Raw genomic sequence first — 23,002 nt, 5'->3', positions numbered from 1 at the left:
TTAGTAGCATTTCATATGCTTCAAAGTGCTTGGCATTTTAAAGGGGGCCAATCCACATCAGCCCACCCTTGATGTGCAGCATCTACCTTCGTTGAGGGTTAAGGTTAGGATTAAGGTAAGGGAAATTCATTAAAAAGTTGTTAAATCGCTTAATACGTTGGAGCCTAAAGATGCTGACTTCTTTGTACAGCTCAGCAACCATTTTGCGGTAGTTAAGTTCATCGTTTTCATCATCATATACCCTGTTTATCGCCACGGGTGAGTCAAAAACCGGAGTCGATTTGCCCACCATTTTCTTCGACAGTCTTTTATTTGTAAATAATAAAAATGAACTCTTGAATATAAAACATACACATCAGTAGAGCCACATCTGTTATACAAACAAGAAATGTTGAAGTGAATACTTCTTTCCTAGATATGGTGTTTTGAGTGGAAACCCATGGACTGTAAACAATCAGTATCGTGGAGTAATACCGACAAAGGAAAGGGCAGTGGGCCGCACCGCAAGAGGTTCAACTGAAACGTCAGCTAACAAAACCTTTATGGGTTTTTCAATTCAGTCCAAACCATGATCAAATACGGGGATTAAAGTTTTGCGGTTAAAGAAACAAGGTGGCATGTGTTGCAAATAGTCATGTTGGTTTTGGCTGCTATGAGGAGAAACTGAAAGGTCTGCTGGCTCCCCCTTGTGGTTGGGCACCGCTCAGCGGCTCTCAAAGCACAGGGCAAGGGGCTCAGATCTGTTTCCATAGGACTAGGAATGTTTGGATCGTTTTGTGTGTGTAAATATCGTCCCCCTGACTCGTATTTACAACATGTGTTTGTGTTTATAGGTGATAGTTGTATAGTCAGATACACTCATTTGATAATCATATATATCTATATCTTTTATCATTTATGTCATAATTATACTTCATTTACATTAATCTCTGTTTTTATACACACATTCTCTACCTAGCCCCACTGCCAAAGACTATAGTTAAAACACCTAGCTCCTCAGATAGTCAGTTTGCTCAGTACTACGATACAGCACTGTTCTCCGAAGGGTTCAAAAGGAACACAAGAAAATAAAAAGTCTTTTGGAGACTTCCTAATATGGATATTCATACGCAGAGTGGGAGGTGTGGCCTGGGCGGAGCTTATTCCCCCGGTGTCCGCCCTTGGATGGCGGATGGCTTTTCTGTTTGTATTCATATTCAGTACGAGCAAACTGTACAAGTACATGCAACATACAAGCTGGCCTAAAGTATGTGGAACTAACACACATTTAGTCTAGTCTCTTTTTAAGTAATTCGTCTGGCTTTTGTTTTACAAAAAAATGTGCATGCAGCTTGGGCCGGGGTCCCGAGTCATGCTGCGCCCGCCACACTCGCCGGGGGTGACGAGACCTCTGCTGGTCTGCAGACCACCGTCACTCGAAACCAAATATGCACACAGGGAGTCTGCACCACATTCTCAACATTCTCAACTCTAGGCAAATAGAATATGGAATAAAATAGATCTAACCATAATTTGGCCCTTTTTTTCTCTTTCGCAACCATTTGTTGTCTGAAAAAGAATCAAGCTTTTGTGCTTGCTTTGATCTTAGAACAAGTATTGTCTTCACCTGTGCAGTCTCCCTCCCCTAACAGGTTGTGCAATCACGCCAATCCTCACAGATATAGCAATGCCATGACGACCTCAATGCTGAAACGCATTTGGATGGGCAGCTGTCGGCAGGGTATCTTCAACCTTTTCCCTTTGTCTCCTGCACACTCTTTAGGGCCTCACAATAACCCATTCACTGATTGGCTACACCAAGCCTGGGCTGACATCCTTTGTGCCCCCTAACAGAGTGGGCTGCATGAGTCCCTTCAATCTCAGGAGCACAAGCCATAACACACTCAACGGAGGGAGAGGAGGATTGGAGAAAGAGGGGACAAAACAGGAGATGTCAGAGAGGAGGAGGATGGATACATTAAAAGGAGGGATGAGAAATAGAAGAAGTGAGACTCAGGAGCAAGGCCTAGCAGCCCAGAGAAAGGAGAGAAGACAGAAGGAGGGAGGCATGGGAAATGATTGTCTGACTTCAGCTAAACTTTGATTGGCTAGTTCTCACTCTCCCTCTCTTTCTCTGTATATCTCTATCTGTCTGGCTTTGATTTGCTTAAGGTCTATCTTGGCCCTAGGGATGTGGTCATGCACTCTGGTCAGTTGTGGTCCATTGGTTGTTGTCCATCTGGGATTGTGGTTGCGTTGTGGTCACTAAGAGCGCATACCAGCTGGTCCTGAGCTGTCCAGGGATGTCTGGGATGCCCGCCGCGTAAGCGAGGCTAAGGTAGGGTCCACCAATGAGGAAGGAGGAAACAATTTGTACCAGCCAATCACTGTGCTGGAGAGGTCCAGCTCCTCCAATAGGATCTGTGCAACTCCCATGAAGCATTTGTGATCCAGTCGCCCGTAGTCGCCCCAGACTATTACCTGTGGAGAGGGACAGAGATAAGGCCAAGGACCCACACCTTCAAGCACACACGTACGCATCACACGCACACAGACACACACACACAAGCAGTACAAGTCCCCGGTGTTATTACCTGGAGGACTTTCCCCTGTGGGCTTTCCTCAAACAGCAGGGCCTGCTGGTAGAGGGGCTCCAGGGTTTTACGTGCAATCTTGGTTTTCTTTTTGGCTTTACAGGCTCCGTTATCCAGCAGGTAGGCCTTGACATAGGGTGCTGCAGAGACAGAGTGGTGTGGGGGAGAAAGGTGAGGGAATGGAGAACAGACACACTTATCTGGGATTTTGTGTGTGTGTGTGTGTGTGTGCTTGTGTGTGGTACCTGGGAGTGATTTGGACCCTGGTTTGGGGGTAAGGCCACGTGCTCTAATCACCTCCACCTCTAGCTGGCCTTTTTTGTCCATCATTCCGATCTGAACATCTCCTGTAAACACGGTATATCATTAGTGGTGTGTACTCAAGGGAATCTAGGCTTCCCCAAAAATTGTACCCCAAAAAATAAATAAAAAACACATAAAATAATGTATCTTTCATCTCCTTGTGTTTCATGAGCCTTAATGTACTTTATCTCACCGGAGAAAGCATCCGAATGAGTGAAACAGCGCCCCTCTGTCTCTGTAGCCCATCTATCTGATGTCGTCTGGTCAAAAAGAGTATGACATTGTTGCCGATCGTAGCATTGAATGTAAGGGAAGCCAGAGAAAATTTGGCCCCCCTTGATAAAAAATATATGAAATAATAGCCAATCAGCGTTGAGATAAACTGAGTGAGCTCAATTGTGAACGGTCCTTGCGCACCAAAAAAAAGTGTAAAGGGAAGCCAGTTTGGATTTGGCTTTACACCAATCACATCAAATTATAAGCATTACGTCATTTACACAATTTATTTTATTTTTGCATCTCGTTGTGTCACTGTCCTCCAGTGGCTAGCTAGCGAAAATGGTTCCTTTCCTAACTAGTGATGGATAGAGATATGGATTTAGACTTGTGGTTTTATTGAATTCTCCTTCCATATTGGCCAATGATTATAACAGCGATACTAATCCAACCATTAGTTCATACCTTGTTGTGCCCCTGGCCTGAGAGGATGGACGTTCAATATGTAGCTAGATGTAGAAGGCTAACGTTAACTAGCTGGCCAGGCACATCATTGCCTATGAAAGGAATTTAAGTTAGCGAGCAAGTATTTTAGCCAGGTAGCCTAGGACAACAACTAAAATTGTGTACTGTATGACAGAGTGATGAAAGAGAGGAGGATGGCGTTTCTCTACAAGTAGTATGAGTCAACATGTTTTTTCTACTTACACACCCCAGCGAGTACACACAGACACACAGACACACACACACACTAATCAGTACCATGGACAGCCACCTCATATTTAGCTCATGTTTATTGAACTAAATTGTTGTTGGTATCTTTTAGTTATCACTGTATTAAACTAAGCATAGGTGATTTGATGATGTTGAAGTTGAAATGGTGCTGGAATAGTTGAGGCAGCTCCTGTTTTCTTTTCGGCGGTAACTCTCTGTGGTTCTAAATCAATAGATGTTTAGCAGTCCGAAAATGTCAGAAACATTAACTTGCTTGACCATGCTGTAGGTCTGTTTGTTACATGTAATGTGCGTTGTGGACTTCACCAGACAGAGGTTGCTCTCTGGTTTTGTGATGAAACAAATGTGTGGTTGAATTTATTCTGCCACTGTGTCTTCTTATTGTCTCGACCGTTAGGCCTCTATATCAAGGCATATGAACTAACAGGTTATAGAGCAAACAACGCAATTATCACAACACACTGTCATGACTGTCCTGATCAGGTCAGGTTACAGTTCACCACAACACTAAAGATTATCTCTCAATCCCAACAGAGGAGGAGAGATCTAGGGGTCTGAAGATGTGGGGGTTTTATGACCCCTCAAGCCCCTGGTAAATCTCAGGCCACAGACAAATTCCTTTGTCCTGTTACTATGGAGAACCAGCCTCAGAACATTAAACATGAAATAAAGGGACTTTGGAACAATGGCTTCCGTCAGCCACAATGGTGGTCATGACGATAGATGGAATATGAAAATGTATGTCATTTTTGTTTTGTTATTAAAGGTTAATAGATGCCGTTATTATGAAAACATTGTAACGTCAACAGTTTACCTAGTATATGTTTGATGTTTATACATTGTATGTTGTATGGAAAATGTCCAAATCAAAGAGAATGAGAGAATTTTGGTAAAGATGAAATGTGAAGATAGTTGTCTAAAATTGGATTTGAGTAAAATCTAGACCTTGCCCATAACATGGTATGCCCAGAGAATTGCCCTAAAGGTGGTTACGCCCACTTCTGACCCGAGGGTATAAAACCTGTGAGTAAAGAATTTACAGATAAGACTAAGTGACCCAAGCTGCAGCCGAGGTCTAAAATGTCAACGAACCCAAAACGCAACACAAGTTTGAAGACAAAGAAATATTTTTCTACCCAAGCTACGGATGAGTAGCTGTGTCTAAGCGGGTGAATTCAAGTCAAACCACCTAGCCTCCACCTCCCATTGAATCGTGGTATCTACACTGTTTCATTCCTACGCTGTGAGCTCTGAGCTACAGAGCTGTCTGTCCACAGAAGAGCCCTTCCAGAACAAGGACGAGTGAATAGGCTCCTAAGCCAAAAGGACATTGTGAGGACGACCATAGAAGTGCGCCGGAGAAGTGTGTCATTGAGCAGCCTGAACGGTCTACGCAGAGAATCCACAGAGACCTTCCCCACGTAATTACATCATTATATTCTGAACCATAAGAGCGGCAGTTTGGGGCAAGGCTAGAGTTAGAATAACCATAGCTGACAAACTCACCCAACTGTATATTTCTCTTTTTCTCTTTTTCTCTCTCTTTTAAATCTCCATTTTGGGTAACATGCGCCATGGTGTGTTGGCCCGTTATACTAAGTTCTAATCAATAGCCTAGAATGTGTTTTTGTGTATGTGTATATTTTATCATCATTTTAGCTTTCTAGCAAATAAATACTCAACTAAGATTGGTGTGGTATGAACTCATTGGTGAGACCCGGGTCCGTGCAGATTCCCGGATTATGCGACGTTCAGAACGAGATTGTAGAGGTAACTGATTCTTTAGCGGCTGTTGTAAAATCGATATTCTGATATTCTTTGAGTTAATTTGGGAAATAGAAACTCAATAAAAACGAGTTTTCCCATGGTGCCCCAGGTTAATGAGTTAATCATTGCTTGATTCAGATAATTACGCAATTAGAAACTTTTAATCATTCGATGAGCAACAGTCGTCACATTAACTAACACAACGTCACAACAACACACTGTAGGGTAAGGTTGTAAAATGGCTTTTTGTCCCTGGCTTGGCTTCCTTAGCGATTTTACCCACGCATCACTACTGTCCATCATATCCCTTTGTGCCACTCACCCATGGCGGGTGTGGCTAATGTTTGCCGGCCCACCAGTTGGGCGGGGCCAAGGCCATCCAGGAAGTCACTGAACTGACTGTCAACCCCCAGCCTCATCCCCGAGAAGATTAGACTGAAACACACATAAACACACTGAGGTTAGACTACTGAAGACCAGAATAACGTTAGACTGGACAAGCATTGAAGTGAGAATGACACTACCACTACAAACAAAGAGAGAGTGAGGCTAGAGATACTGACTTCCCCTCAGAGCTGTAGCTGTTCATGCTCCCGTCAGTGGAGTCTCTGCTGGCCTGGCGGTTCATGGCAGAGCGGGGGTACTCTACAGCCATGCCCACCTCTGTACTCCGCTGGATCTGAATTTTGTTCTTTTTTTTGCCCTTCTTCTTAGTATCCACCACCACTGCTTTTTATTACACACAACAAATACAACAACAATACATTCATATTACCAACTGGTTTTAATATGGGTGCTGAATACAGGGCTTGTGTATGGTGGAGTCTTGTTTGTATGGTCTGTCTGTGTTACCTTTCTGGGAGGTGAGCTGTGAGGTGCTGCAGCTGCGTCTGGAGGGCAGGCCTACAATGGCCACCACCCGTTGGCTGAGGCTGGAGCGCCGCTTCTTGCCCCCGCCCAATGCTGTATCTGATTGGCTGCCGTCCGTGTGCTCAATGCCATAGATCTCACCACTCACACTGGTGCTCTTCAACATGCTGCGGCCTGACGCACGCATCGCCTTGCTACACACACACACACACACACACACACACACACACACACACACACACACACACACACACACACACACACACACACACACACACACACACACACACACACACACACACACACACACACACACACACACTTTGTAGTCTTTACTGCAACACACAGGTGTGTGTGTGTGTGTGTGTGTGTGTGTGTGTGTGTGTGTGTGTGTGTGTGCATATGTGTGTGGTTCTTTTTACTTGAAGCGTCCCCGGGGTCTCTCTGACTGGATGGATATGTAGCTGGTACTACTGATGCGGGAGGCACTGCTGGTGCGAGAGATGGCTGACACGTCGCTGACATCGCTTTCTGAAGACTTGCGGGATACGTTCTCACAGCTGGTTCTCCTCTGGTCCTTATACAGCTAGAGAGAGAGGATTAGAGAGGGACAGGATGAGAAGAAATATTCACATGTATTTCATGCCAATAAAGTTGACTGAATTTAATTATTTTTAATTGAGAGAGGGGTGAGAGAGAGGCAAGATGAATATGGAGAGATGGTCATAAATATGGGGAGTGAGAGAGAGGGACAGAGAGATGGAGAGAGGTCAGATGAGCTCCTGCAGTTTTCAGCATGTTCTTAACAAAACGTAGATTTAGAGTTAGATAAACTTGGATTTTTTTTGTCAGGAACATATACAGGATGCTACCCTCTACAACATAACCTTCACTCCAAATCAAAACTCAAAACCTACAACCTGATTTTGGACAGAATTACGGAATCACCCGGAAGGCTTACAACTACCAAAGATTATTACATTTAACATTTACATTTAAGTCATTTAGCAGACGCTCTTATCCAGAGCGACTTACAAATTGGTGCATTCACCTTATGACATCCAGTGGAACAACCACTTTACAATAGTGCATCTAAATATTTTAAGGGGGGAGGGGGTGAGAAGGATTACTTTATCCTATCCTAGGTATTCCTTAAAGAGGTGGGGTTTCAGGTGTCTCCGGAAGGTGGTGATTGACTCCGCTGTCCTGGCGTCATGAGGGAGTTTGTTCCACCATTGGGGAGCCAGAGCAGCGAACAGTTTTGACTGAGCTGAGCGGGAACTGTACTTCCTCAGTGGTAGGGAGGCGAGCAGGCCAGAGGTGGATGAACGCAGTGCCCTTATTTGGGTGTAGGGCCTGATCAGAGCCTGGAGGTACTGAGGTGCCGTTCCCCTCACAGCTCCGTAGGCAAGCACCATGGTCTTGTAGCGGATGCGAGCTTCAACTGGAAGCCAGTGGAGAGAGCGGAGGAGCGGGGTGACGTGAGAGAACTTGGGAAGGTTGAACACTAGTCGGGCTGCGGCGTTCTGGATGAGTTGTAGGGGTTTAATGGCACAGGCAGGGAGCCCAGCCAACAGCGAGTTGCAGTAATCCAGACGGGAGATGACAAGTGCCTGGATTAGGACCTGCGCCGCTTCCTGTGTGAGGCAGGGTCGTACTCTGCGGATGTTGTAGAGCATGAACCTACAGGAACGGGCCACCGCCTTGATGTTAGTTGAGAACGACAGTTTGTTGTCCAGGATCACGCCAAGGTTCTTAGCGCTCTGGGAGGAGGACACAATGGAGTTGTCAACCGTGATGGCGAGATCATGGAACGGGCAGTCCTTCCCCGGGAGGAAGAGCAGCTCCGTCTTGCCGAAGTTCAGCATGAGGTGGTGATCCGTCATCCACACTGATATGTCTGCCAGACATGCAGAGATGCGATTCGCCACCTGGTCATCAGAAGGGGGAAAGGAGAAGATTAATTGTGTGTCGTCTGCATAGCAATGATAGGAGAGACCATGTGAGGTTATGACAGAGCCAAGTGACTTGGTGTATAGCGAGAATAGGAGAGGGCCTAGAACAGAGCCCTGGGGGACACCAGTGGTGAGAGCGCGTGGTGAGGAGACAGATTCTCGCCACGCCACCTGGTAGGAGCGACCTGTCAGGTAGGACGCAATCCAAGCGTGGGCCGCGCCGGAGATGCCCAACTCGGAGAGGGTGGAGAGGAGGATCTGATGGTTCACAGTATCGAAGGCAGCCGATAGGTCTAGAAGGATGAGAGCAGAGGAGAGAGTTAGCTTTAGCGGTGCGGAGCGCCTCCGTGATACAGAGAAGAGCAGTCTCAGTTGAATGACTAGTCTTGAAACCTGACTGATTTGGATCAAGAAGGTCATTCTGAGAGAGATAGCGGGAGAGCTGACCAAGGACGGCACGTTCAAGAGTTTTGGAGAGAAAAGAAAGAAGGGATACTGGTCTGTAGTTGTTGACATCGGAGGGATCGAGTGTAGGTTTTTTCAGAAGGGGTGCAACTCTCGCTCTCTTGAAGACGGAAGGGACGTAGCCAGCGGTCAGGGATAAGTTGATGAGCGAGGTGAGGTAAGGGAGAAGGTCTCCGGAAATGGTCTGGAGAAGAGAGGAGGGGATAGGGTCGAGCGGGCAGGTTGTTGGGCGGCCGGCCGTCACAAGACGCGAGATTTCATCTGGAGAGAGAGGGAGAAAGAGGTCAGAGCACAGGGTAGGGCAGTGTGAGCAGAACCAGCGGTGTTGTTTGACTTAGCAAACGAGGATCGGATGTCGTCGATCTTCTTTTCAAAATGGTTGACGAAGTCATCTGCAGAGAGGGAGGAGGGGGGGGGGGAGGAGGATTCAGGAGGGAGGAGAATGTGGCAAAGAGCTTCCTAGGGTTAGAGGCAGATGCTTGGAATTTAGAGTGGTAGAAAGTGGCTTTAGCACTTTATTATTCCAACGCTGTACAGCAAATGCTCTGGTAAACAACAAAAACCTGAAAACACCATCCAACCTGGAACTGAGTGAGTAATGTTTAGTATGAAGCTATATTTTATTTCCATAAGCCAAGATGAAAATACATTACATTACTTTATAGAGACTGAATGATAATTTAAGGCTGCCAAGCTTGATACAACTTCAATTAGCACTGAAGTGTCAAGTGAGAGGTGTCAAAGCCCTTTAGCCCAACAATGGCAGGAGAGACGAACAGTCTACTCCAAACAAATGGAGAGGCCTTAGAAGCTTCCTCCCGCTGTTCAGAGGTAATTAAAATACAGTACCCCGTGTATGTAAAGAATGATAAGGCAAGAAAAGATCACAAAATGAAGCTCTTTATGAAAGATCAAGAGACTTTTTGCTGACTATTATAAAAATGGGAACATCAGCAACCTCATCTTCCACACAAACCATCCCCTGGCATGGCACAGTGCCACTTTAGCACACTACCCCTCTGTTAACAGAGGGGGGGGGTGTTAACGAGGGGTGGAAACTCAGGATACTAGACAACGAGGACTCTGAGTCAGCTAATATACGTATATCCCTATAAGTCTGGAACAGAATTGGTACAGGGCAACCTCAAACAGTTTCAGCTGGACTTTCAACTAATCAAAGAATTAGCCCAGCAGGAGAAGCTCTCCCTTGAGAAAGATACCCCCACCCCGAACGGGTCAGACCAGACCTCTTCTTTATATATTCTTTATATAACCCCACAGACGAGCAACCCCAAGTGGAAAGTCAACCTCCCAGCACAGAGTACTACCCCCTCATTGAAATTAAGGATACATTTACCCAGCTGGAGGTAAGGCAGGTGGAGCTGGAAAAGCAGGTGATTACACTTCAGTCAGCACAGACCCAGACAACAGTCCAGCACAACAACACCCCCTTAACCAGACCCGGAGAGCTGGAGGTGAAGAGACATATCTGCACTCTGGACTGTGGTGAGACAACTTCAACAGGAGAAAGAGCAGGAGCAGAAGAAGAACAGAGCACTAGAGGAGAGGATCAGACTGCTGAAGGAGAGGGTGAGGGGGATGGCGTGTGCCAGAGAACAACCCACTAGAGAGGTGGCCACCCCCGCAGAGAAGCCAGCAGAACAGCCCACCTCAGCTCCCAACAAAAGTCTCGACACCAGAGCAGAATAGTCCACACCAGACCCTGACCATAGCATCGACATCACAGCAGAACAGACAAATGAAGAACCCCAAGCCCAGGGGCTCTCACCCCCTCTGAGCCACCCTGATAGCCCTTCTGACAAGCCCCCCCCACACACACACACACCCACTGAGGACAAACACTAGACACAGATTGTTCTCCTTATGGACTCAAATGGGAAATACATACAAGAAGAAACACTTTTTCCCCAAACACAGTGTGTCTAAACTCTGGTGTCCAAACACCCAGCGCACCCTAGACCTTCTGTCTGAGGACCAACTAGGGTCACCCAGCCACATGATAATACACCCAGCGCACCCTAGACCTTCTGTCTGAGGACCAACTAGGGTCACCCAGCCACATGATAATACACCCAGCGCACCCTAGACCTTCTGTCTGAGGACCAACTAGGGTCACCCAGCCACATGATAATACACCCAGCGCACCCTAGACCTTCTGTCTGAGGACCAACTAGGGTCACCCAGCCACATGATAATACACCCAGCGCACCCTAGACCTTCTGTCTGAGGACCAACTAGGGTCACCCAGCCACATGATAATACACCCAGCGCACCCTAGACCTTCTGTCTGAGGACCAACTAGGGTCACCCAGCCACATGATAATACACCCAGGCACCCTAGACCTTCTGTCTGAGGACCAACTAGGGTCACCCTGCCACATGATAATACACCCAGCGCACCCTAGACCTTCTGTCTGAGGACCAACTAGGGTCACCCAGCCACATGATAATACACCCAGCGCACCCTAGACCTTCTGTCTGAGGACCAACTAGGGTCACCCTGCCACATGATAATACACCCAGCGCACCCTAGACCTTCTGTCTGAGGACCAACTAGGGTCACCCAGCCACATGATAATACACCCAGCGCACCCTAGACCTTCTGTCTGAGGACCAACTAGGGTCACCCTGCCACATGATAATACACCCAGCGCACCCTAGACCTTCTGTCTGAGGACCAACTAGGGTCACCCAGCCACATGATAATACACCCAGCGCACCCTAGACCTTCTGTCTGAGGACCAACTAATACACCCAGTCACCCTGCCACATGATAATACACCCAGCGCACCCTAGACCTTCTGTCTGAGGACCAACTAGGGTCACCCAGCCACATGATAATACACCCAGCGCACCCTAGACCTTCTGTCTGAGGACCAACTAGGGTCACCCAGCCACATGATAATACACCCAGCGCACCCTAGACCTTCTGTCTGAGGACCAACTAGGGTCACCCAGCCACATGATAATACACCCAGCGCACCCTGACCTTCTGTCTGAGGACCAACTAGGGTCACCCAGATAATACACCCAGCGCACCCTAGACCTTCTGTCTGAGGACCAACTAGGGTCACCCTGCCACATGATAATACACCCAGCGCACCCTAGACCTTCTGTCTGAGGACCAACTAGGGTCACCCTGCCACATGATAATACACCCAGCGCACCCTAGACCTTCTGTCTGAGGACCAACTAGGGTCACCCTGCCACATGATAATACACCCAGCGCACCCTAGACCTTCTGTCTGAGGACCAACTAGGGTCACCCTGCCACATGATAATACACCCAGCGCACCCTAGACCTTCTGTCTGAGGACCAACTAGGGTCACCCAGCCACATGATAATACACCCAGCGCACCCTAGACCTTCTGTCTGAGGACCAACTAGGGTCACCCAGCCACATGATAATACACCCAGCGCACCCTAGACCTTCTGTCTGAGGACCAACTAGGGTCACCCAGCCACATGATAATACACCCAGCGCACCCTAGACCTTCTGTCTGAGGACCAACTAGGGTCACCCAGCCACATGATAATACACCCAGCGCACCCTAGACCTTCTGTCTGAGGACCAACTAGACCTTCTGGTCACCCAGCCACATGATAATACACCCAGCGCACCCTAGACCTTCTGTCTGAGGACCAACTAGGGTCACCCAGCCACATGATAATACACCCAGCGCACCCTAGACCTTCTGTCTGAGGACCAACTAGGGTCACCCAGCCACATGATAATACACCCAGCGCACCCTAGACCTTCTGTCTGAGGACCAACTAGGGTCACCCAGCCACATGATAATACACCCAGCGCACCCTAGACCTTCTGTCTGAGGACCAACTAGGGTCACCCAGCCACATGATAATACACCCAGCGCACCCTAGACCTTCTGTCTGAGGACCAACTAGGGTCACCCAGCCACATGATAATACACCCAGCGCACCCTAGACCTTCTGTCTGAGGACCAACTAGGGTCACCCAGCCACATGATAATACACCCAGCGCACCCTAGACCTTCTGTCTGAGGACCAACTAGGGTCACCCAGCCACATGATAATACACCCAGCGCACCCTAGACCTTCTGTCTGAGGACCAACTAGGGTCACCCAGCCACATGATAATACACCCAGCGCACCCTAGACCTTCTGTCTGAGGACCAACTAGTTTCACCCAGCCACATAATAATACACCCAGCGCACCCTAGACCTTCTGTCTGAGGACCAACTAGGTTCACCCAGCCACATAATAATACACACAAACGACCTGAGAACACAGCAGGAAAGTGTGGCCACAGCACTCAAGAGAGTGATAGAAGCTTCTTCTTCTACTGCTACCATACAGCGGGTAAACACAAGTATTTCCCGTGACTGTGCCTCAAAACCAAATGTTTCCTGGCCCACCACTCCAACCTGGACTTGAACAGCCTCTATGACCAGGTCCACCTATACAAGGCAGCAGTGCCCACCTTCGCCGGACTCTAAAGGACATCGCTGTCAAACTCAGCCAGCTGCCAACACTTCACACAGGAGCAACAGATCAATAGACACCCCACTCAGACCAGCGAAACACTCTCCCAGACCTGTGGGACAACCCACCCCCACCCCAACCAATCAACACCCCACATAAATCAACCATGCCCACACCCCATTTAGGTCCCCTCAGATCAGACCTATGTCCCTCCTGCCCACCCCATGCACACCACCCCCGCAAAGAGGGCCTTAACATGGAAGTCACGCATACGCCCAGGCCGTGAGCAGGCAAACAGGCCCAACCCCCACTCTTACACTAACCCAAGCCAATGGCATGTACCAGATGCTCAGCAGGCTCTGCTCACACTTACTGGCCTGAGACCAAACCACATGATCAACATGTGGAACATAAAGCCTTCACTATCACATCCTGGAATATCCAAGGCCTGAGGTCATCTGCCTCTGGCCTTAAGAGCAGGAACCTGGACTTCATCAAATAAATCGGAAATACAGACATTGTCATCCGACAAGAAACCTGGTATAGAGGAGACGGACCCACTGGTTGCCCTCTAGGTTACAGAGAGCTGGTAGTCCCATCCACCAAACCACCAGGTGTGAAAGAGGGAAGGGACTCAAGGGGGAAAGCTAATTTGGTATAGAGCAGACCTAACTCACTCCATTAAATGAATCAAAACAGGAACATTTTACATTTGGCTAGAAATTCAAAAGGAAATCATCTTAACAGAGAAAAATGTCCTGTGTGCTACCTATACCCCCCCAATATAATCCCCTTAGGGGGAAATCAATAATCTCCAGGCCCAGGGACATGTACTAGTCTGTGGTGACCTAAATGCTAGAACCGGACGAGAACCTGACACCCTCAGCACACAGGGGGACAAACAGCTACCTGGAGGTGACAGCACCCCCCCACCCCCCCATATGCCCCCCTAGGCACAACTATGATAACATAACCAACAAAAACGGGTCACAACTCCTGAAGCTCTGTCGCACGCTGGGTATGTATGTACATGGTCAATGGTTGGCTTTGAGGGGACTCCTATGGTAGGTACACCTATAGCTCTGTCGCATGCTGGGTATGTATGTACATGGTCAATGGTTGGCTTTGAGGGGACTCCTATGGTAGGTACACCTATAGCTCATCTCTTGGCAGTATTACTGTAGACTACTTTATCACTGACCTCAACCCAGAGTCTCTCAGAGCGTTCACAGGCAGTCCACTGACAACCCTATCAGACCACAGCAAAATCACAGTCTGCTTGAACAGAGTAATACTCAATCACGAGGCATCAAAGCCAAAGGAACTGAGTAACATTAAGAAATGCTATAGGTGGAAGGAATGTAGTCTGGAAACCTACCAAAAAACAATTAGGCAACAACAAATTCAATCCCTTTTAGACAACTTCCTGGATAAAACATTCCAGAGTAATAGTGAAGGAGTAAACTTGGCAGTAGAATATCTTAACAGTATATTTGACCTCTCAGCTTCCCTATCAAATCTAAAAACCTCAAATAGAAAATTGAAGAAAATTAATTACAATGACAAATGGTTAGAGGAAGAATGCAAAAATCTAAGAAAGAAATTGAGAAACCTGTCCAACCAAAAACATAGAGACCGGAAAACCTGAGTCTAAGCTTTCACTATGGTGAATCACTAAAACAATACAGAAATACACTATGGAAAAAGAAGGAACAGAATGTCAGAAATCAGCTCAATGGAGTTGAAGAATCCATAGACTGTAACCACATCTGGAAAAATTGGAAAACACTAAACAAACAACATAAAGAATTATCTATCCAAAATGGAGATGTACGGGTAAACCACTTTTCCAATCTTTTTGGCTCTATAACAAAGAACAAACAGCAAAAACATATACATGATCAAATACAAATCTTAGAATCAACTTTTAAAGACCACCAGAACCCACTGGATTCTCAAATGACCTTGAATGAACTACAGGACAAAATAAAAATCCTCCAACCCAAAAAGGCCTGTGGTGTTGATGGTATCCTCAATGAAATGATAAAATATACAGACAACAAATTCCAATTGGCTATACTAAAACTCTTTAACATCCTCCTCAGCTCTGACATCTTCCCCAATATTTGGAACCAAGGACTGATCACTCCAATCCACAAAAGTGGAGAAAAATTTGACCCCAATAACTACCGTGGGATATGTGTCAACAGCAACCTTGGGAAAATCCTCTACATTATCATTAACAGCAGACTCGTACATTTCCTCAGTGAAAACAATATACTGAGCAAATATCAAATTGCCTTTTTACCAAATTATCATACAACAGACCACGTATTCACCCTGCACACCCTAACAAATCAAAACAAAGGCAAAGAATTTCATGGTTTGTTGATTTAAAAAAATACTTTGACTCATTTTGGCATGAGGGTCTGCTATACAAATTGATGGAAAGTGGTGTTTGGGCAAAAACATACGACATTATAAAATCCATGTACACAAACAAGAAGTGTGCGGTTAAAATTTCTTCCCACAGGACCATGGGGTGAGACAGGGATGCAGCTTAAGCACCAACATATATATCCAAAAAATTGTCGAGGGCACTAGAAAATCTGCAGCACCCGGCCTCACCCTACTAGAATCTGAAGTCAAATGTCTGCTGTTTGCTGATGATCTGGTGTTTCTGTCACCAACCAAGGAGGGCCTACAGTAGCACCAAGATATTCTGCACAGATTCTGTCAGACCTGGGCCCTGACAGTAAATCTCAGTAAGACCAAAATAATGGTGTTCCAAAAAAGGTCCAGTCTCCAGGACCACAAAAACAAATTCCATCTAGACACCGTTACCCTAGAGCACACAAAAAAACTATACATACCTTGGCCTAAACATCAGCACCACAGGTAACATCCATAAAGCTGTGAACGATCTGAGAGACAAGGCAAGAAGGGCATTCTATGCCATGAAAAGGAACATAGACTTCGACATACCAATTGGGATCTGGCTAAAAATACTTAAATCAGTGATAGAACCTATTGCCCTTTATGGTTGTGAGGTCTGGGGTCTGCTCACCAACCAAGAATTCACAAAATGGGACAAACACCAAATTGAGACTGCATGCAGAATTCTAAAAAAATATCCTCAGTGTAAAACGTAGAACACTGAATAATGCATTAAGAGCAGAATTAGGCCGATAACTGCTAATTATCAAAATCCAGAAAAGAGCTGTTAAATTCTACAACCACCTAAAAGGAAGCGATTCCCAAACCTTCCATAACAAAGCCATCACCTACAGAGAGAACCTGGAGAAGAGTCCCCTAAGCAAGCTGGTCCTGAGGCTCTGTTCACAAACACACCCCACATAGCCCCAGGACAGCAACACAATTAGACCCAACCAAATCATTAGAAGAAAAAAGATAATTACATGACACATTGGAAAGAATTAACAAAAAACAGAGCAAACTAGAATGCTATTTGGACCTAAACAGAGAATACACAGTGGCAGAATACCTGACCACTGTGACTGACGCAAACTTAAGGAAAGCTTTGACTATGTACATACTCAATGATCATAGCCTTGCTATTGAGAAAGGCCGCCGAAGGCAGACCTGGCTCTCAAGAGAAGATGGGCTCTGTGTACACTTCCCACAAAATGAGGTGGAAACTGAGCTGCACTTCCTCACCTCCTGCCCAATGTATGATCATATTAGAGACACATATTTCCCTCAGATTACACAGACCCACAAAGAATTTGAAAACAAACCCAATTATGATAAACTCACATATCTATTGGGTGAAATACCACAGTGTGCCATCACAGCAGCAAGATTTGTGACCTGTTGCCACAAGAAAGGGTCAACCAGTGAAGAACAAACACCATTGTAAATACAACCCAACATTTATGCTTATTTATTTTCCCTTTGTACTTTAACCATTTGTACATCATTACAGCACCGTATATATACATAACATGACATTTGTAATGTCTATATTCTATTGGAACTTCTGTGAGTGTAATGTTTACTGTTAATTTTAATTGTTTATTTCACTTTTATACATTATCTACTTCACTTGCTTTGGCAATGTTAACATATGTCTGCCATGCCAATAAATCCCCTTGAATTGAATTGAATTGAGAGGAACAAACGGACAGGGATATGGGGAGCGAGAGAGAGAGGGACAGAGAGAGATGGAGAAATACAGAGAGGGTTAGGGTTAGGGGCTGACCTCAAGTGACAGGTGACTGACCTCGCGTTTGCTCTTGAGCACCCTCTCCACGTCCCTGCTAGAAGTGGACGGAGCAGCAGAACTCCTATAGGAGTCCCTCTGCTGCACCTTCATCTGGAGCTGACGAACACGCTCCTCTGCTGCTAGGGCTAGAAACACACACACACACACACACACACACACACACACACACACACACACACACACACACACACACACACACACACACACACACACACACACACACACACACACACACACACACACACACACACACACACAGGGAGGAATCAGCAAAAATATATACACCCACAATTAATCACAGCACACCCACATTTAATCACCACTCACTCACTCACTCACTCACTCACTCACTCACTCACTCACTCAATCACTCACTCACTCACTCACTCACTCACTCACTCACTCACTCACTCACTCACTCACTCACTCAGGTTTACAGACAAAATCAAGTCAAGAAAGCCACACACACCTTGCTCTACGGGGCTGCTGCTCTTGTCTGGGACCTGTGGGAGTTGTCTGACCCTGCGAGCTGCTGACGAGGACATCACTGAGGAGGACAGAGACGCACCACCTTGGAGGTGGCTCCTGAGAGAGAGATAGAGAGAGAGATGGAACGAGAGAGAGGATGAGAGAATGCACCCACTACTAGGTTCACTGTTCGACAGAGTTTTGACACATAGGATCTAAGAAGAGCACGAGACAGAGTCAAGCTTGGTAGGAAAGTGAGGGGAAGTGTACTACGCGCAATATGCGTCTCAGTGTGGCTGGTGTGAGGTCTTGTAGCAAAAACAACTTGATACATTTAGACCAAGAAAAACAGACAATTAGCATTATTGAGTGTACAAAACATTAAGGACACCTTACTAATATTGAGTGGCAACCCACCCTTCCCCTTTTGTCTTCACCCGCTTTTGTCTTCACCCCATCCGTCACCCTCTGAGTGGCACACACAATCCATGTCGCAATTGTCTCAAGGTTTAAAAATCGTTCTTTAACCTGTCTCCTCCCCTTCATCTACATTGATTGAAGTCGATTTAATAAGTGACATCAATAAGGGATCACAGCTTTCACCTGGATTCATCTTGTCAGTCTATGTTATGTTCTTAATGTTTTGTACACTCAGTGTACACTTACACACAAACACATACACACAAACGCACAAACACACATGCAAACGCACACACACACACACACACACACACACACACACACACACACACACACACACACACACACACACACACACACACACACACACACACACACACACACACACACACACACACACACACACACACACACACACACACACACACACACACACACAGGCCCATGGCTGGGGTACAAAATCAAATAAATAGTGCATTATAGGCAGTGGAATTATGGAGGAGGAAGGCAACAGCTCTTTCTCTCTCAGGCCGCTCCTCCAAGTGGACTGAGGTGAGGGGTCAGAGGTCAGCACCTGTATGGTTGGGGTGAGCCCGGGGCCAACTCTCGGAGTGTCCCCTTACCGAGAGGCCGCAGGGGAGGGGGCCGTCCTCGGGACCCCCTCAGGATGGAGGTGGGCTTTATTCTGGGGGCCCCAACACAAACACCATACACACCGTGTGCACAAAGTCGCAGCATGCAAAAATTAAAGAAAATAACAGAATAGAGGAAAAGAGGAAAAAAAGGAAAAATGATGAAAAGAAAAGAAGGATCTTTGTCAAACATATTGAAATCAGCATACACAGTGTGAGAGACATCTCAGAAGAAAACATCGTTAAAGGTGCAGGTCAAACTACCTGATTCCATATTAGGAAAGACCCCACCTTGATACTGAACTGCCAATTACAAACGCAAGCTCATCTTGCCTCCATCTCAGCGAATCCTGACCCATGCTTTCATGATTATGTTAGCATCCCCATGCTAACCGCTGTACTGCACTGCAGCCCAGTACAGTACATGTGTACGTGACTTCATCTGATAGATTATTCTGAAATCAGCGTTTAACATTGTGGTAATGTGGATGAACTGGTGGACAGAAAAGAGGGGGATCCCCACTAGAGGTAAAAGTCACCATATAGGTGCAGATTTAGGATCAGTTTACCCCAAACAAATCATAACCTCAATTATTGTGGGGGAAAACTGATCTTAGATCAGTGTCTAAAGTGAACTTCATCCTAGACTGGGAATTTGTGGGAGGGGACAGACTATGATGGCAGGATGAATCTCGCAATGAGATTCACATGCTCTACTCAAACTTTAATTTCAATTCTGTGCTGATGTGAATGGGAGATTTTATGAAAGTTTGAGGATTGGGCCGGAAGTGATGATGTTGACAAACAAAAATCAGGGTATATGTTATGGTTGGCCCCCTTACCTGTCGTTGTCAGGGAGCTTCTTGCCCAGATTGTGACAGGTGGATGAGTCCAGGCTCCGAGTTTGCCTGGGAGATGGGAGATGAGTGGAAAACAGAAAGAAACGGATGAAGGGATGAATAAATAAACGGAGAGAGTATGGGACAGGGGTAAACAGCTGGGGTAAGTGAGAGAAGTCTGATTTTCTATTCGTCATTAAACGTCTAGCCTTATGCTCTAGAGAAGACAAGCCAGTTAGGCGATTGATTTGATTAAGTTGTCAATACACATCAATGGAATATGGAGTACGGAACAATGATCATGAAGAAGCGTCACACATGTATTCATTGAACAAGTAATGTGTGTGTATGTGTGTGTGTACCTCTTCTTTGCACTGAGGTGGTTAACTGTCTCCTGTCTAGGTACTAGAGGTTCCATCATCCATTTGCTTCATACACACCACAAACACGAAGGTGATGAGATGACATGATGAGAAACACAGACACACACAAAAGCACACACACACGCACACACACACACACCACTTACATAGATATAAACTCAACTTTAATCCTGAATTATGTTGAATTTGTTATGAATATGAAAGACACACATTATTGATAATGATAAAAGCTCAGTTGGCAATGCAGTAGACACGTAAAAACTTCTGAAGTCCTTATCAAAGCTCAGCGATTCTAAAGGAGAAGATAAGGAGAAGATAGAGGCTTCTAGAATGCTAGAATACAATCTGGATTGTGGAACACAACCTACAGACTGTTAGATTCTAGAATAAAAACTACAAGCCACGGGGATTATAAAGAACAAACACAAGAAACTAGTCCATACTATGCCAAAAGACACTGTACATAGTCCCATAGAGAAAAATGATTGATTGTGATACGTTTAGGTTTAGAAGTTAGCTAATTATCAGTGTTTGCATTTGGGTTTAGTACAGGTGTGGGGGTTAGGGTTGGGTTTGGGGTCAGCTGCTAACAGGGGGGTTGGGGTGGGAGCGGTGGGGAAGGGATACCTGTCGTCTTCTGGGGAGGCGTGTTGGATTAGAATCCTGGGGCTGGCGGGGCGTCTGCGGGGCAGAGACTGGGAGCAGCTGAGACCCAGCAGCACCCCCGGTGGACACACAGAGAAACACATGCATCATGGATCAACTGCACTCTCATAGGGGCTGTATCGAGTTCATGGGTCTATCATATCTCTGAGTCTCAGTTTAAGGCTGTTACCACAAATGCACAGATAATTTCAGACTACTCCCACAAAAAAGGACCCTCGCTTTAAGACATCTCATAAAGTAGCTATGTACAAACAGTCACTCCAGCAGATCCACAAAGAGAATGGATTACTACAGATACTTGCACTAGTACTATATCCTGTTACACAAACCTTAAGGGTGTACTTAAAACTACATCCACCACACTGTCCCCACACACACTGCCCCCCCCCACACACACACACACAGGTGGTAGATTGTCTGAGGCTGGATGCAGGCAGTGTACAGGTCAGTGGGCTGGTACCTTTGGGGATCTGGTGAAGAAACACTATGGTTCCTTTCTGGGTTCAGACAGTTGGTGCTAGCACTCCTAGTCTTAACCCTGTCCAGGGAGGTATGTAGATCACTAGCTCAATAACATGCCATCCAATGTAGGGGTGGAGAGGAGCAGACACAGAACAAAGAAGAGGAACATGGAAAGGAAAGAGATGTTAGGTATTTAAATCATAAAGGACATGCTAGTCTGAACGTTGTTTTAAGTGTTTCGATGATTGATTGAGATAATACAAGTCATTCAGTGTTGGGGAGTAGTGAACTATATGTATTTGAAGTAGTAATTTAACTGAATTGACAGTTGTATTTGAACTAAATTCCAATCTTGGTAGTGTTTTCAGTAGTTAAATACTTTATTACCATGTAGTGGTGTAGCTAACTAGTGGAAGTACACACTACTTTTTTTGCAAAAATAAAATATGGGTGGTAGACAAGAATACGTTTTTGTTTGTTAGCATCAGACCTGCCAAATTCTCACTTGAAACATCGTTTTTAGTCCATGACATTTCAGATTTAAATATGATACTTTTTCGTAGTTAAATTACTATGAAAAAGTAGTTAAGTTAAGTAAACTATATTTTTCATAAGGGTAGCTTTAGTGTAGCTTCACCTTTAAAGTGAGAAGTAACTGGTAGCTTGGTAAAATATATTTTCAGAGTAGCTTCCCCAACACTGAAGACATTGTCAGGTCGTGAGATAGCCAGGTTGTCATGGAGACCTGTCCTGCGGTTGTCAGAAGAGTTTGTGAACACGGTATGAGGAGGTCACTGAGGGCTGAAGGTGTGTGTGTCTTACCTAACGGTGATCTCGTCTGTAAACCTGAGAACGCGTTGTGAGAAAGAGCTGCGTATTGCCGTGACAACGCTGGAACGCCCCATCGAGCCAGTCTTTAGACATGCAGGCAGTGTGGAACTTTACTCAAGACAACGACAAGGGTAACATATAAAAAGCAATAAACAGACAACAAAAAACAACTTAACATCAAACAAACAGAGGCCAAGAGTGGGAAAGGATGTGGTCGCCGACGACTATGGACAATACTCACATGGGCAAGAGAACTGTTTTTGGAGTGCAAACTGGACTACTTTCAATACTTGCCCCAAGTCAATTGATGGAATTCATCCCAAAAAATCATCCGGAAGATAAACATCAGTAAGACCAGGATACAGTGGGGTGCATATGATGTAGTCATACGAGGTCAACTCAAGGGATGTTACCTCCTGAACATAAAACTACAGAAGCATCAACACTGACAGCGGAACGAAGTTGGGAGGGGAGCCATTTTCTAACACAACCTCGCTCTCTTCTTCTTCCACGTACCTGGACATGTCCTTGTGGATGCCATTGACTAAGAGAGGCATCTTAGGGGGTAGTGTGGTACTGTGTCTAGAAGAGCCCCCGGGGTGAGTCGTGTGACGTATGTGTGCATGCAGGAGACGTAGATAGAAAACGGGGAAGGAGGAAGATGGATTAACAGAATGTAAACAT

At 45.9% G+C, this 23,002-nt stretch overlaps 1 protein-coding gene across 19 annotated transcripts in view; it reads right to left on the bottom strand.

The window, feature by feature from the left end:
* Positions 1 to 265: 265 nt before the first annotated feature.
* The window catches only part of LOC124041269 (regulating synaptic membrane exocytosis protein 1-like), a 73,998-nt gene continuing 51,261 nt past the window's right edge, over positions 266 to 23,002 (bottom strand). For 7 of the 19 annotated variants that reach the window (XM_046358651.1, XM_046358661.1, XM_046358660.1 and 4 more), the window contains 14 exons: positions 22,310 to 22,426; positions 21,486 to 21,587; positions 20,987 to 21,064; positions 20,339 to 20,404; positions 19,980 to 20,045; positions 18,087 to 18,202; positions 17,594 to 17,742; positions 6,887 to 7,050; positions 6,447 to 6,658; positions 6,158 to 6,323; positions 5,917 to 6,029; positions 2,819 to 2,920; positions 2,574 to 2,713; positions 266 to 2,460 (listed from right to left, as the gene is read on the bottom strand). In XM_046358651.1, the coding sequence (XP_046214607.1) occupies positions 2,245 to 2,460; positions 2,574 to 2,713; positions 2,819 to 2,920; positions 5,917 to 6,029; positions 6,158 to 6,323; positions 6,447 to 6,658; positions 6,887 to 7,050; positions 17,594 to 17,742; positions 18,087 to 18,202; positions 19,980 to 20,045; positions 20,339 to 20,404; positions 20,987 to 21,064; positions 21,486 to 21,587; positions 22,310 to 22,426 (1,807 nt within the window). In that variant the 3' untranslated portion in view covers positions 266 to 2,244. The remainder of the gene's footprint in view (positions 2,461 to 2,573; positions 2,714 to 2,818; positions 2,921 to 5,916; positions 6,030 to 6,157; positions 6,324 to 6,446; positions 6,659 to 6,886; positions 7,051 to 17,593; positions 17,743 to 18,086; positions 18,203 to 19,979; positions 20,046 to 20,338; positions 20,405 to 20,986; positions 21,065 to 21,485; positions 21,588 to 22,309; positions 22,427 to 23,002) is intronic. The other 12 variants (XM_046358669.1, XM_046358671.1, XM_046358652.1 and 9 more) reach the window with 11 other exon arrangements.

The sequence above is a fragment of the Oncorhynchus gorbuscha genome, linkage group LG08, assembly GCF_021184085.1.
Source record: "Oncorhynchus gorbuscha isolate QuinsamMale2020 ecotype Even-year linkage group LG08, OgorEven_v1.0, whole genome shotgun sequence".
Lineage (NCBI taxonomy): Eukaryota > Metazoa > Chordata > Actinopteri > Salmoniformes > Salmonidae > Oncorhynchus > Oncorhynchus gorbuscha.
Note: the sequence above shows the minus strand (reverse complement) of the source record. Positions and strands in the feature narration are given on the sequence as shown.